At 37.5% G+C, this 15,736-nt stretch overlaps 1 protein-coding gene across 1 annotated transcript; it reads right to left on the minus strand.

Annotated features, from left to right (window-relative positions):
- Positions 1-5,237: 5,237 nt before the first annotated feature.
- On the minus strand, positions 5,238-5,909 carry LOC139195387 (secreted RxLR effector protein 161-like). The gene has a single exon (XM_070820913.1). It carries the CDS (start codon positions 5,907-5,909, stop codon positions 5,238-5,240), a length of 672 nt encoding a protein of 223 aa, XP_070677014.1.
- Between the last annotated feature and the right edge of the window lie 9,827 nt (positions 5,910-15,736).

Consider the following 15,736-nt stretch of genomic DNA (forward strand, 5'->3'; position numbering starts at 1 on the left):
ATGGCACTGTTGACAGATATAAAGCCCGGCTTGTGGCCAAGGGTTTTCATCAACAAGAAGGTATTGACTTTCAAGAAACCATCAGTCTAGTTGCCAAACCGGTTACAATTCGGATCCTTCTTACCCTTGCTGTGCAATATAATTGGTTTCTCGATCAATTGGACATTAGTAATGCCTTTCTTCATGGAGACTTAAAGGATGTCTACATGCAACAACCCCCTGGTTTTGTTGATCCCTTACACCCTACATCTGTGTGTAAGTTGAGGAAATCGTTGTATGGTCTCAAACAAGCTCCTCGAGCTTGGTTTGATAAACTGTTCCAAGCTCTTCACTCTCTTGGATTCACCCAATCATCCTCAGATGCTTCTTTATTTGTTCTCAATGGTCCTCAGTTAGTCATTGTCCTTGTCTATGTTGATGACATTCTTGTCACCGGACCCTATCCTCACCTCTGTCAACACTTCATTCAGCAACTTGGGGCTCAATTTCTAGTAAAAGACCTTGGTCCTCTTCATTATTTCTTGGGATTAGAAGTCCATCGATCTTCACAGGGTATATTTCTCCATCAAACAAAGTACTTATTGGATCTTCTCAAGAAAACAAATATGGAGGGTGCCAAACCTTGTTGCACTCCCCTTGGCTCTAAGAAATTAGATCACAGTGGCCCTCTTCTGTCCAATCCTACTGAATATCGCTCCATTGTTGGTGGTTTACAATATCTTACTTGGACTAGACCCGACCTTGCTTTTGCTGTGAACCAAATCTGCCAATTCATGCATGCTCCCAGGGAACAACATCTCCAGGCAGCAAAAAGGGTTCTCAGATTTCTCAAAGGCTCTATCTCACATGGTGTGTGGTTCACTAAAGGTCCTGTCCATCTTTCTGCCTACTCGGATGCCGACTGGGCTGGTTGCACAATTGACAGGAGATCAACCACTGGTTATTGTGTATTTTTGGGTTCCAATCTTATCAGCTGGAGTGCCAAGAAACAAAGTACTGTTGCAAGGTCCTCTACAGAGGCTGAATATCGCTCCTTAGCTCACACAGCTGCTGAGATAACTTGGGTTTGCAAGATTCTCAAAGATCTGCACTATCCTCTCTCTACATTCCCTACTCTTTGGTGTGACAACATATCAGCAATATCTTTAGCATCTAATCCTGTCTTTCATGCTCGAACAAAGCATGTTGAGATCGATTATCACTATATTAGAGAATTGGTTTTGGCTCAACTTCTCAAAGTCAAGTTCATCTGCAGTGAAAACCAATTAGCTGATCTTCACACCAAGTCTCTATCTAAAACCAGATTTAATTATCTGTGTTCCAAGCTTCCCATTGGCCTCATTTCTGATCCCCCTTCTCGCTTGAGGGGGTGTATTAGGGAGAATGACAAGTCATCTAAGTCTGCTACTGTTAATAATTCTGTTACTGTAAATTAACTGATTGTATTAGTTGTGATTAGTTAAGATAGTTATAAAGTAGTTAGGGGTATCTATGTAAATAGCCAAAGGCTATATATATTCCTACACAACGTGTAAAGTTCTCAGTCAAGTAAATACAATCAAGGAAACTTACTGTTGAAGTTTTCTGTTTCTATATTGGATTTTAATCTTTTTGAAATCCAACGGTCCAAATTAATTGAGTTAATAAAAAAATGTTAAAAAATACATTCAAATAAAATAAAAAATTATAATTTTTTTTTAAATAAATGCCTAACCATTATCTTCCACCTTACACCAAATTTAGTATTTATTTTAATAACACTTAAGTAATAATTCAATCATCAATTTCCATATCATTTAGATTACAAAATTTAATCTACAAATTTAGTCACATAATATTACCCATAAACAAAACAAATATATAAAAAACGACAACCCCAACAAAGGAGCCTAACTGCACCAACTCCAACGACCTCCCTCCCAACCACCCAATTTCATCGACGACAACCCCCTCCAATTTTCACCTCCATCGAAGCCTCCTCATTTCTCTCCCTCTTCTTTGAAAATGATTTTGTCATTTATCTCCCTCTTACCTTGATTGTTGTGCTTGCTATAAACCCAAGTGCAGGTGTCGCGTAATAATATAAACTCGAAGTTCGAGTGTCGGATTCCTCATAGAGCGTTGAAAAAGAATGCAGAATTTATCGAAACTGAAACAAGAACAATATCGAATGAAATGTAACTTATAGAAGAAAAATTCAATAATTAAAAACACTAAAGCATCAGGATTCCACCCACATACAACTATGAAATTTCACTATTTTGATTCCTTTTCATAACTCAACTGAGTTACCAACAACGAGTGCTCTCAACCGGAAAATATAGCAATTAAGTTTTCCTCATATAAAACTACTTGAAAAGTTATTTTCATTGTAGATATTTAAAACAAAACACCCATTCAATTCCTTATAGAAATAATAGCAAATATAATTTGTACCTATGGCAACAAAATATTAAGAAATTACTCCGTCGAAATCGTACCAACTACTAATTTATTCAATTCACTAAAAACATGAATGTGAAACAAAACTATATGAAAAACATGATTAAACCTATGCATCATAACCAACATTCACTAATCCGAAAATAGTATAAATCAAAAATTCCATTGAACATCTACAATGTAAAATTGACATTGAAACTCCGAAATAGAATAAAAACAATAAAACTACATAATCGTAATATAGGTTTCTCCCCTAGCCTTAGCTAGGGAGATTAGTTCTCTGTATAACAAAATAGAAAAATAAGAAAACTCTAAAAATTATGAAAGAGCCACACCATGGAAAACAATCAAATGGAAATTATATTGAGCTGCTGCCGCAGCCATCCTCCCATCATATTCTTCTTGAATAATGATCATTCATCAACCCATTATTAATATATAAATGTCAATGGCAATTATAACTTAGTCGTTCCTTGTTCTTTGTCTTCTTCTGTGGGCTTCATTTCATTTCCGTAACCGACAAAAGCTTAATCACCAATTTATTGTCTAGTGCCTCATCCTTTAATTGCCTTGCATCATTCTTATGGTATTGCACATTAAAATTAACATAACACAAGTCAAAATTAATAAACAAATTAGATATAAAACCTACTTGACCAATTATACATAATAAAACGCTAAGTCGAGAAATTACTAGAGAAAAACATTTAACAGGTATAAACAAAGCACGTTAGACATGCATTTTTTAGCAATTATCATGTTGCTTAGTTACAAGTTCACGCTACCAGTCTCGGCCCAAACTCACAACATTCAAGCATAATCAAATTTACCAACAAAACGAAAAATATAAATCTAATTTTTATCACTCAAAATTATATGTATTTCAAAGCTTGTAGCATGAATCTCAAAATCGTACATAAACATGTTTGGTATCCGTCTTGGATCCTTTTTTTTAATGATGAAGGTTGCGAGATTACTTAATATTTATTACCATAAAAGTTTGAATCCAAGAAGGATACCAAATAATCACTAAAGATTGATAATCAATAGTGAGAAAAATGAAAGTTTAAATGTAGTCATTTGATCATACAAAATAAAAGTTCACTTATCTTCTGTTCGGTTAAAGTCTTTCTCTTGCTCTAAGAGTCATTCTCACTTTGTGTGAGTATTCTCTGTTTCATTGTTTCGTTTAGCGTTCGGCCCTAGTTGTAGTCAGGGTCGGTGGTAGTTCTCTTTCTTTTCGTTTTCCTCTCTCTCCCTTTTTATCCGTCTGTTTTCTCCTCTGTTCTTCAGCCTGATTCTCCTTATCCTCCAATCCCTTTTTACCTTCAATTTAACCATATTTAGCCCTCGATCAAGAAACCCGCATTTCCTTCATCCCTCAATCTTCTGATCCCTGTAGTTATTTAACGTCCATGTTTCTTATTAATCATTTTTCTATATATCGCAATTGGTTGAATCATCCCTCGATCTCACAACTTTTTTTATATGCATCCATTTCTAACTGCCGCGATTTATTGTGGCTCTATCGAAAGGTTTTGTAGAGCTTTAGCTGCTACATCAAATGATTTATAAAGCTCAGGCTAGGATGTTTACACCATCATCTTCCCTATATTTGCCATATTTGACACTGTTGCTTGTGGGATGTCTCGTCTTGCTAGCTTTCTTTCATCTGTGGCTATATCAACAATCTTTATGTGGCTTGTTGGAGGAAGTTGGAGTCTTTTTCTTCTTCTTCGATTATAGGGTTTTTGGTATGATCTCAAGCATCAGCAATGAGTTCTTGTTCACATTGGATGGTTGGTGCTTCAGTGGCAGCATAGTCAGTAATCTACTAGGGTTTCTCTGTTTTAGGCTTCAAACCTTGCGTTGGGCTCCTTTTTGTGTTGATTTGGGGTCCATTATTTTGCTTTGTGCTTCATTTGTGATTGGACCTCCATTTGTGTAAATTTGTTATGTTGGTATCCTTTGAATTTTACCTTTGACAAAAAAAAGAAGTTGAAAAGGCATATATAGTGTTGTGGCCTATATTTGACTGACAGGTAAAGAGAGGGTCGATGACACAGAAAAAGAATAAAGAGATGTGTTTGTAGGGTTGTGTAGATGATGTGTTATTCCCCCTACGCAGTGCCCTTACTTATAGTAATAAGAGAGAGAATAAATCATTCTCCTCCAAGGAATACAAGTCCTAATAAGATAGAATAACTAAAATAAAATCTAATCTAAGATTTACACAATCACACTTAAATAAGAAGTTCATAACACTTCCTCTTGAGTATGTAAATATTCAAGTAGATTTTGCATCATGTAGAGGTTGATGAAGTTGACTCGTCGACACTGATTCCGAGAATGTGTTATTCTCAATAAGGTAGGAACTTGCATAAGGAACTAAGTCTCACAAAAAACCCTAAGGCTATGGTAAAAACCTGAGCAAGGACAAAATCCATAATCTAAGAAAAAATGTGTGAGTAATGCAAAGTCAAATGAAACATCTACGAGACGTCATTATATATATGATCAACCCAAGGTGGGTGCCTCATCAAAACCTTGTTAGGTAGCAAAAACTCAGTGGGAAAAAGAGTACATTTAAGATCAAGTAAGTACACTTCAAGATACTTCCCCTAAGTTTGACACACTTCCAAAGAGAACTAGCAATGTTACAACTTAGAAAATTTACGCATACCAATTCCTTAAACAAGCTTCTGAAATGTTGCCTTCGGTAGTGATTTGGTGAATAGGTCGGCCAGATTGTCTTGTGAATGGATTTATGTGACTTCAATCTTCTGATGATCTTGTTATTGATGTGAGAAGAAGAACTTCGACGCAATGTGCTTGGTGTTGTCTCCTTTAATGTAACCCTTCTTGAGCTGTTCGATGCATGTTACGTTGTCTTCATAAATCATCGTCATGACATCAACAATAGGGTAAAGATCGCAGGAGCTTCGAATATGATCCACAACTACTCTCAACCAAAAGCATTCTCGAGTTACTTCGTGTATGGTGAGAATTTCAGCATGGTTGGACAAAGTGGCAACTAAGGTCTCTTTAGTTGACCTCCAAGAGATTGCAGTGCCTCCAACGGTAAAGACATAACCTATTTGGGAACGCGTCTTGTGCGGATCAAATAAGTATCTTATGTCGGCGTAACCAACAAAGCGAGAATCGACTCGAGATAAGGGGGTTGCGGCAACACTCGAGGATCTGTAGGGATAGAACAAGCCCAGATCTGTAGTACCCTTAAGGTAGCAGAAAATGTCTTTAACACCAGTCCAGTGTTTGCATGTTGGTGCATTACTGTATTTTACCACAAAATTAACAACAAAGGAGATGTCGGGTCTAGTGCATTGAGCTAAGTACAATAAAGCGCCTATCGCACTTAGATAAGGAACTTTAGGCTCCAAAATCTCTTCATCATCCTCATTTGGATGGAAGGAATCTCGTTTTGCATCTAGCGATCGAACAACCATATGAGTACTCGAATGCTTTACTTTATCCTCGTTAAAGAGGCGCAACACTTTCTAAGTGTAGTTCTATTGATGTACTAAAATTTCATTCGAACAGTGCTCTATCTCGAGACAAGACAATATCGAATCTTTCCTAGATCTTTCATCTCAAATTCCGACTTTAGGTACGCTGCAGTTTTCGCAAGCTCTTTAAGAGTTCTGATGAGATTCATGTTATCGACATATACTGCAACGATCGCAAAACTAAAATGTGACTTCTTAATGAAGACATAAGAGCATAGTTCGTTGTTCACATATCCCTGACTTGTCAAATACTCACTCAGACAGTTCTACCACAGTCTTCCAAATTGCTTCAAACTGTAGAGTGAACGCCTCAACCGAATTGGGAGTGTGTTCCGGGGTTTGAAAATATTTGATCCAGTCAATGTAAGTCATTCGGGAACTTTCTTATAAATTTTCATATCATGATCCCCATAGAGATACACAGTTACTACGTCCATCAGCTACATACTCAGTTTTTCGGAAACTACCAAACTGATCAAGTAACGAAAAGTAATCACATTTATAATAGGTGAATAAGTTTCGTCATAGTCAATTTCGGGGCGTTGTGAGAAGCCTTAAGCAACAAGACGAGCTTTGTAACGCACAATTTAGATCTTCTCATTATGCTTCCGAACGAAAAACCCACTTATAGCCAACGGGTTTCACATGTGGATGAGTAGGAGCTACAGGTCCAAACACCTTATGTTTCGCAAGCAAATCGAGTTCAACTTGGATTGCTTATTTCCAGTTTGACCAATCGGTTCTACGTCGACATTCATCAATGAAACGGGGTTCAATGTCATCGTTCAACATGATCTCAGTAGCTAATGCATCGTCGACGATCATCTTATTTTTACACCAAACATCATCTGATGCAGGCCAAGGACTAAAGACGTTATTACATAAAATTACTGGCAACTAGGATTTAAGTTTCATAATATAATACATGCATTTTTAGAGTTATAATGCATGTATCTAGCTTTAAATTTGTGGCTCATGGAATTCCTAGGTTAATGACATTTTATGAAATCATTTAGTTTTTTAGGAGTTATATTGTAAGCCTTTATTTTGTTATGTCTTTTCATATTTTTCACTTTAAGTTGTAAGCCTATAAATACTTGTATTTGTAAAGAAGGGGAGAAATTGTTTGAATTGTCACATTGATATTTGAGTTTTAAACTCGTTTTTATGTGCCTTTCTCTTTTTAAGAGTCTGCGACTTTGTTCTTTCTAATGTCTACGTTGTAGGCTAGTACTAGAACCAAAGTTTATAGGGTTTTCAGACCTCTCCTCGCACTAGGGGATAGTGGACCCTACCTATCCATTCTATATATCATTTTAATTCGTTTCTGTCCACTACACCTTGCATCAGTTAGTATCAGAGCGTCGGCTCAATCCAAGGGTGACGCTATATTCAGCATGTAAATGAAGATCTTAATCTGGACCTTCCTCAAATATTTAATTGTTACTTGGATAGTTCATGTCCAATATGTTATGAAAATTATTCAGGTGATTGTCTCGTAAATCTTGATCTTCCTCCTGAGTTTGATCGTTCTCCATATGATACTTATCACGTTTGCTATCAAAGTTCTTGTGTGGTTCAACGAAATGTTGATATGGAATCATGTCTAATTATTAAAAATGCTGATTACAAAGAATTTTTGAAGTTGAAGTTTCATGATTTAATGAGTTCATTGGAAACTTCTGGATATGTTGATTTAATTGGGGTTGATTTTTCTACTTCAGAATTTCTAAAGTTTTGGTTGACATTATAAATCAAATGAAAGAGAATGTCAAGGTTGTGAGGTATGCTATTAAGGATGCTTTTTCACACTTCAACAGTCAATATTAAATGTTCCAAATATCTATTTGTTTGGACTGGCAGAGTTCAATTTTATCGCTCCAAATCAGATGATGATCCTAATTCGATGACGAATTCTCTCCAACCCCACGAGAATGATGCAGGCTAAGGACTAAAGGCATTATTACATAAAATCACTGGCAGCTGAGATATAAGTTAGATAATATAATACATGTATTTTTAGAGTTATAATGCATGTATCTAGCTTTGAATTTGTGGCTTATGAAATTCCTAGGTTAATGACATTTTATGAAATCATTTAGTTTTTTTATGAGTTATATTGTAAGCCTTTATTTTTTATGTCTTTTCATATTTTTCACTTTAAGTTGTAAGCCTATAAATATTTGTATTTGTAAAGAAGAAGGGCAGAAGTTGTTTGAATTATCATATTGATATTTGAGTTGTAAACTCGTTTTAATGTGCCTTCCTCTTTGTAAGAGTCTGCTACTTTGTTCTTTCTAGTGTCTACGTTGTAGGCTGGTACTAAAACCAAAGTTTATAGGGTTTTCAGGTCTCTCCTCGCACTAGGAGATAGTGGACCCTACCTATCCATTATATCTATCATTTAATTCATTTATGTCCGCTACGCCCTGCATCATCATCCAAGCTAGCATAATAGACCGAAATCTCACGATTCTCGGCAGGTGGATTGTCTCTTCAAGGACGCTTCCGTAATCTAGAATTTCCTCATGAGTTGGATAGAATGAGTAGGCGATAATAGAATTCACGGTAGGCTCTTTAGGTGCCTGTGTCGTGGGTTTCCTCTTCCGAGTGTGTCAATCTTTTAAACTAAGTAGTCTGCCACGCTTTTGTGTAGGGGCAGAGGATTGGCTAGCCACTAATGTATGTGGATCGGCCAAAATAACGTCTCGGGCTTCCAGGAGGGAAGTCCGTCGTACATTTGGTACATCCATCTTTGCAAGCATATTCACATCTGTAATATGTGATCTTGTCACTCGTGTTAGATCGGTGAAAGTATCTGGCATACTCTGAGCCATGCTCTGAAGATCTAATATGCATTGCACTTCAGTTTCAGATTAAGCGGTGCAGGGATCTAAATGAGACAAAGTGGGAGTCGTCCACGATAATTCGCGTCGTTCTTCAGGAACATTGACATTCTTATCTCCTCCTAACAAAGGGAAGACTGCCTCATAGAAGTGACAATCTACAAAATGAGGGTAAAAATATCACATGTCAAAGTTCTTAGTAACGAATAATCAAATCATATCCTACATAGATTCTCATACTTCGCTGAGGCCTTATTTTTATACGTAAAGGCGGCGAAATTGGCACACAGACAACACAACCAAAAACGCACAGATGCAATATGTCGGGTTTGTATCCGGTAACCAACTAAATGACGCTATATGGTTGGGTCGCAACAGGCCTTAGACGAACCAATATAGCTGTGTGCAATATTGCATAGCCCTAAGCAGCGATCGGGAACTTGGTACGTATAACAAAGGATCGAGCAATCATTTGTAAACGCTTAATGAATGCCTTTGCTAGGCCATTCTAGGTGTAAACATGGGGTATTGGATGCTCAACTTCAACTTCAACCTCAACCAACATGCAATAGTCATTAAAAGTTTTAGATGTGAATTCTCCAGCATTATCCAATCGAATATATTTGATCGGATAATCAGGATGGTGATCCATTAGCTTGATAACCTGAGCCAACAGTTTAGAGAATACAGCGTTCCTTATGGACAACAAGCACATGTGTAACCAACGTGTGGAAACATCAATCAAAACCATAAAATATCTAAATGGTCTGCATAGAGGGTGAATCAGTCCACAAATGTTCCCCTGAATCCTTTGTAGAAAAATAGGAGGATTCAAATGAATCTTGTCATAAGAAGGCTTAATAATAAGCTTTCCCATTTAGCAGGTTTGACATACGATTCCTTGAATCGAATTAGTGGATGTTTGTGTGAAGATTTGAGGATACAGCGCATTGCTGTTCGTCCAGGGTGTTCCAAACGATCATGCTAAAGTGTAATTTTGTGCGCTGTCCTAGAGGTAGGGCCAGCCATATAGTGGCTTTCTACAGGGCGTATGGTCGTAGTATATAGACCACTTGGGATACGCTTCATCCTCTCTAGACTACGCTTCTAGCCATATTCTTAGGAAGTGATGCACAAAAGTTCAACTCAATTTTCTACATAGGTTTCAGCGTGGTAATTATTATCTCTAATATCCTTGAAACGTTTTTTCGAAACGCGGAGAATAGAGTGCCTCATCAATGGTCAAAATTGTACCATTGGACAACATTATATGTGTCTTAACGTATCCTTCGATCAAGTTGGATGAGCATGAGAGGGTTGTCAGATGTGCATTCTTAGGTATGAAGTTAGTGAAATAGATGCGTTCATGCAAAACGGTGTGCGTGGTTGTACTATCTGCCAGACAACTAACTTTCCCACTAGTCATACCTAGAAATAAAATTAATTTGAATTGGTCACATGCATAAAAGTTCTTAAAATAAATATCCATTCAAAATAATTTAAGTATTCAAGGGTAGTAATTAATAAAAAACTTAATATCCAAAAACAAATCACCAACAAATAATCCAAACGTAAAGGAAACTTGTGCAAAATTAAACCAAAAAACAAGGGGGGTTTGGCCACTAGGTGGAATTCGGCCCCATTATCTAAATTTCAACTAGAAAATAGTTTATGTCTAATATTCTGATCTTCCATAGAGGTGCAGAGCCGGCCCTGAGGGTGTGCAAAAGGTGTCACCACACAGGGCCCCCGATTTAGAAGGGCCCCCAACTTTTCATTACATGTATACAGGTGCATATAAAATAGATTAAAAGCAAAAGACAATCATATATGTGGTTCTAGTCCTAGCGGTATAACTCTTCTTCCTCATAGCTCATGTGCTGGGTTCGAATCCTTGTGATATTGTTTTGCTATTTTAAGTTTTTGCAAATTTGTAAACTTGAAAATGAGATAACAAAAACGCATCCCATGTATCGAACTCAGGACCTTTGAAGGTAAGGAAAAAAACCTGGCTGATCAAACAACTTATTTTTGTTGTAGTAACTTGCAATATTTTAATTTTATAGATGAAAAAACTAAAGAAAAAAAAATATAACATTAAAAAAATGAAGGGCCTCCATTTCAATTTTGCACAGGGCCGGCCCTGTAGAGGTGGTATCCTCCTGAAAGTCAGAAACCTCCATCTTGGTACTCTCATGTTCATTTACTTGTACAAAGTTTGATTCAAACTTCTTACAACGAGAATGATATTCAGCTACAATCTTCTGGAGAGCTCGGCAAACACGGGGCCAATAGTCATTTGAACCATAGCGATAACACATGTCTGCATCCATGGTTTCAAGTATTTTACCCTTATTCTTGAAGTTTAAGGCTTTAGGAGCGAGGTTAGTGCGCTTCTAGGCTTGGTTTCCTCTCTTAGATGGGCCTTGGCTCTGTTGACCTTGACTAGATGGCTTCTAGCCACCCCTATGCTTCAGGCACAACAGTCGCCCCAGGAGGTCAAACTTGATGATTTTTCATCAACAACTGATTATGCTTTTCAGAGATAAGTAAAACAGAGATCAAATCCGAAAACTTAGTGAACTTCTGAGCCCTATATTTTGCTACATGACAATATTAGTTGCAGAGAAGGTCGAATATGTCTTCTCCAGGAGATCTTCTTCGGTCAAGGTCTCGTTACAGAACTTGAGAAGTAATCGGATTTGACAAACTTCAGAATTATATTCATTCACATACTTAAAGTCTTGGAAGCGCAAATGCTGCTAGTCATGTCTATGTCATTTTGGTGATCAAAGTGATCAACCAAAGCGATTCATGGTGCTCGTGGATCCTCCTCAGCAAGGTACTCGGTTTGTAGTGTGTCATGAATATGTCTTCAGATAAAGATCATGACAGTGACTTTCTCAGCTTCACCAACCAGGTTGTCCGTCTCATCTTCAATGGCGAGACGCAAATTCTTTGAGGTGAGGTGGAGCTTCACATCTTGGACCCATTTGAGGTAGTTTCTTCCAGAGACCTCCAAAGCGGTAAAGTTGAGTTTGTTCAAATTCGACATGTTCCTATCACAAAATAAATGGACAAGATGTGGTTAGTGTAATCGAGAAAAAAAATCAATTCATTCATATAGGAGTAGAACATTCAAGTTCTAATAGACATGTATTAGTTTAAATTTACATGAAAAAGCTTCGGGTTTTCATGGGTGATGTTTTGAAGGAAAAGTTCAGATTTTTAAACAAGGCATGTTTCTAGAAACTTCAGGTTTCGAAATAATTATGAACTTCAGGTTCATATGATCCTACAAACAAACACAAATATATATACAAAAACATGCAACAATAAAATATGCAAATAGAACTCCAGGTCTATAATTATAATGGAATTAATTATTTGGACTTCGGGCCAAAAATTAAAGTGTGGGTGAAAAAATTATAAAACCCATAGGGCCTAAAAAAATCGGCATTTAAACTTGGGGCCTAAAATAATAGGCCAAAGCCCACGGGTGGGCTGAGTAAATTAAGGACCATAAGGTCCAAGCCCAAAAACTGGGTTGGGGTTAGGCACGTGCTGATCAGTCCTCAAAATAAATCTGGGCTACAGGCCCAAGGCAGAAAAATGGGCTGCAAAAAAGCAGGGTCCAAAGCGTAGGCCCAAATAGAGCGCTAATTAGGTGCGATGGGGAGCACGAATACCCCAGCGAGGCTGGGATCCAGTGCGGCACAAACAGATACACCAGCAAAAACTGTGATTGTGTGTGACGCGGTGCATAGGAGAGACGGCAGGAGCCTAGAAGAGTTCAATTGGTTCTTGGGCCGAGTTATCACCAAAGCCCAAAGGGCTGGTGACGTGGATCAAGGCGATAGGCACAAGCAGGCCCAATAAAAGGGTGTTGTGCGAGATGGACCAAAGGAATCCAAGGCCCGTTAGGGCTCGGGTTTGGATCTTCAGGCCACCCCAGCGGCGCTGGGTGTGGGGATCCGCCAGAGATGGTCAACAGCGTCGCTTCAGGCGGTGTTCCTTGGTCGGTGCAAACCGTGGTTCATTGGAGAATCAAGATTTGACGACAGAGGGTGAACCTCAACATCAGGGGTGGTGAGAACCAAAAGGATTCGCGTGAATCCTACGAAAAACTCACTAAAATCTTCTGGAATTTCGAAGATCGTTGGTGAAAACGATGAGTTTTGTCCAAATCACACGACTGTTGGTCGTGTTTTCGTCAGAAAAATCAACCGGGGGGGTGCCTGTGCTTCAGGCCGAGGGTTTCAGATGGGGACAATGGTGCCTAAAATGCACTGTTTGGTTCTAGGCTTGCTGCCTTGAAATTTGTGGCTGGGCTGGGCTCGCCAAGCCGACGCAGACTGCTGGCTTGGTGCTGGCAGCTTGCACGGTTGCGTAGCATGGAGCTGGTGATGTTAGGGTTTTACGAAACCCTTTTTTTCTTCTTTTTTTAGATTAATTCAACATATAATTTAATGCATGAGCATATATATGATGCAATTCATGTCAATATCAATTCACATAATTCAACAATTATAGATATAATGCATACACAATTTATGTAGAATCTATAATTCGAAAAACGTAAAGTTGGGTCATGCATTATGGTGAATGTTCATGCTATCAGGGTTGCAAAAATATTGAGATAAAACTCGTTGTTTTGAAATAACCTGATTGCGTGATGATATTGATGAACTGGTTTGATATTGATGTACTTGTTCAATATTTTGTGTGATGAAATAACCTGATTGCGTAATGTTATTGATGTACGTGTTCAATAGTTTTCGTCTGTGTTGGTATATGTATGTATACTGTTGATAACCGAGGATGTGGACCCTGAGTCAGTCGATTGGGGTGGGGGAGGTGGTCATCCAAGGGGTCGTTAAGTTTGGGCTAGGGGGGAAAGTATCAAAGTCAACTTAAGTCTGCTCACACTACACCTTTTATTTGTTTGTTAGCAAGTATTCTTTTTAATTAGGGTTTGATTCATGACTCTCTTCTTTGTACATATACTTTTCTTTTCTTTTTAAGTAAAATTTGACTGCAATTAGTGTTTGGGCTAGGGATGGATTCTCGATCTATTCGAGGTTAGGTTCCTTATTTTTGCTTTATGCAATAGGAGAGTGGGCAACTATATAGGTCTAGGATCTAACTACCATTCAAAATACTTTCAAATGTGTATTTTACATTTTTTGGTTGGCAAAAAAAATCTACAATTGAGAGAGGCATCTTGGCTGAAGAATTTAAAAATAAAACTAAATTTACATATTTTTTGGCATCATTTAGTGGTGGGTCCTACCAATCGAAAGATAAATAAATAAATATTAAATTTAGATATCTCGTATTGGAGTAGAACCTCCATTTACATCTCACAAAAATATAAAATGAGATATAAATATGATCTTTGCATCTCAACTTTGCATCTTCCTATCATATTGGGGATGGTCTCAATCTTTCATCACCATCTCGTTGTTATTGTTCAAAAGAAAAATAAACTTGCCACACATCCAAGGGAAATGATGATTCCAAACTGAATTAATCTAATTGGGTACTGATTAATTAATTAATTAATCTAATGTAGTTGAAAACGATTTCAGATCTCTAATGAGATAAATAAACTAAAAAAGTTCAAGTGGTTCCAAATAAGGGGAGGTTCTGTTTTATGAGATCACTAAAACATGACAAAGGCAAAAGCAAGACTACGGAACCCATGTGATTGAATTTCTAACGTGGCTAACTTTTCTTGTGGAAATGTAAGCATCCAATCCCAACAAATTAAAATAGGTGGTAAGACCCATGATTTTAAGCACTTAAAACACTTGAATGTGTGATACTCTTAAGAAGCCTTCTCGTGGCATATATATATATTCAACTTTTTGTTAGGCAAAGCGAGACCGCATGTAGTCATTAAGTCTGATGAGCAACATATATATTTTGATACCATGTTAAAATTTGAGCATTTAGCTTGTGTTTGATTGGCAATTGAGTGGAGACATATACAAGATCTTCTAATTAAGCAATATTATATACAGGACTTTCACCTATTAGAATGCAAGTATCAACAAAAAAAACCAATTGACCTTACGTATAGTCGTTTAAAACTTCACAATCTGTGTTTACAAAATAGAAAATATGATCAAAATAAGACAAATAAAATAATAGGTGGACAAAGCATCCATTTTTCTTTAGTGGTAAATAAGGAAATAAATAAGAGGGCCCTGTTGGGTAAATTTTTGCACACCAACAATGTCTGCATTTGGTTAACCGAATTGTTCAGCCTTATTCTGAATTTCCTTGGCATGATTGTCTAGTAGTACTAGCAGTTATTAAAGAGTCGATCATCGAAAGCCTACAAAGTTGGGTAGTGAGCTCGAGCACGTGGCCGGCCCGGCCGGCCGGATGATTAATGCATTGTGATTTAAACGACAGTTTTAAATGTGGGAATTATGAGGAAAATCTTCCATTGATTTCTTGATGATAATAGTACACAAAGAGAGCTATTTTCATACAGATTAGATAACCCATCAATTTCTGGATGATGCGTGCAGATGCAGTATTGTTCTTAACAGTTAATCAGGTGCATGGTATTTAATTTAGGAGTTGCAAGTCACAACTTGCCTGCCTGGCATGAAGTTGATGCCTACTTATCTCATAATAAAAGTGATATAATTAATGGACCGTACGCGGTTCAATAAATAATTGACCCTTAAAAACAGATGGATCGATCAAAAGCAAACGGGAAGCTCAAGGCCTCCAGCTAAAAGGGGCAAGAATGACCTGTTTGTTAGACGGTCACTCGTACTGCTCTGTGTTGCATACCAACTGTATACATATCCACCGGTGAAGGAGGTGTGCATTTAATTACGATTGCTACTGATTGTTTGTGAGGAGAACTACTTATATAATATAACTACATCGTTATGTGGC

The sequence above is a fragment of the Malus domestica genome, chromosome 04 (genome assembly GCF_042453785.1).
Source record: "Malus domestica chromosome 04, GDT2T_hap1".
Taxonomy (NCBI): Eukaryota; Viridiplantae; Streptophyta; class Magnoliopsida; order Rosales; family Rosaceae; genus Malus; species Malus domestica.

What these genes read in the sequence shown, in the direction of transcription:
- LOC139195387 (XM_070820913.1), bottom strand. Translation starts at nt 5,909, where the DNA reads ATGGTTGTTCGATCGCTAGATGCAAAACGAGATTCCTTCCATCCAAAT.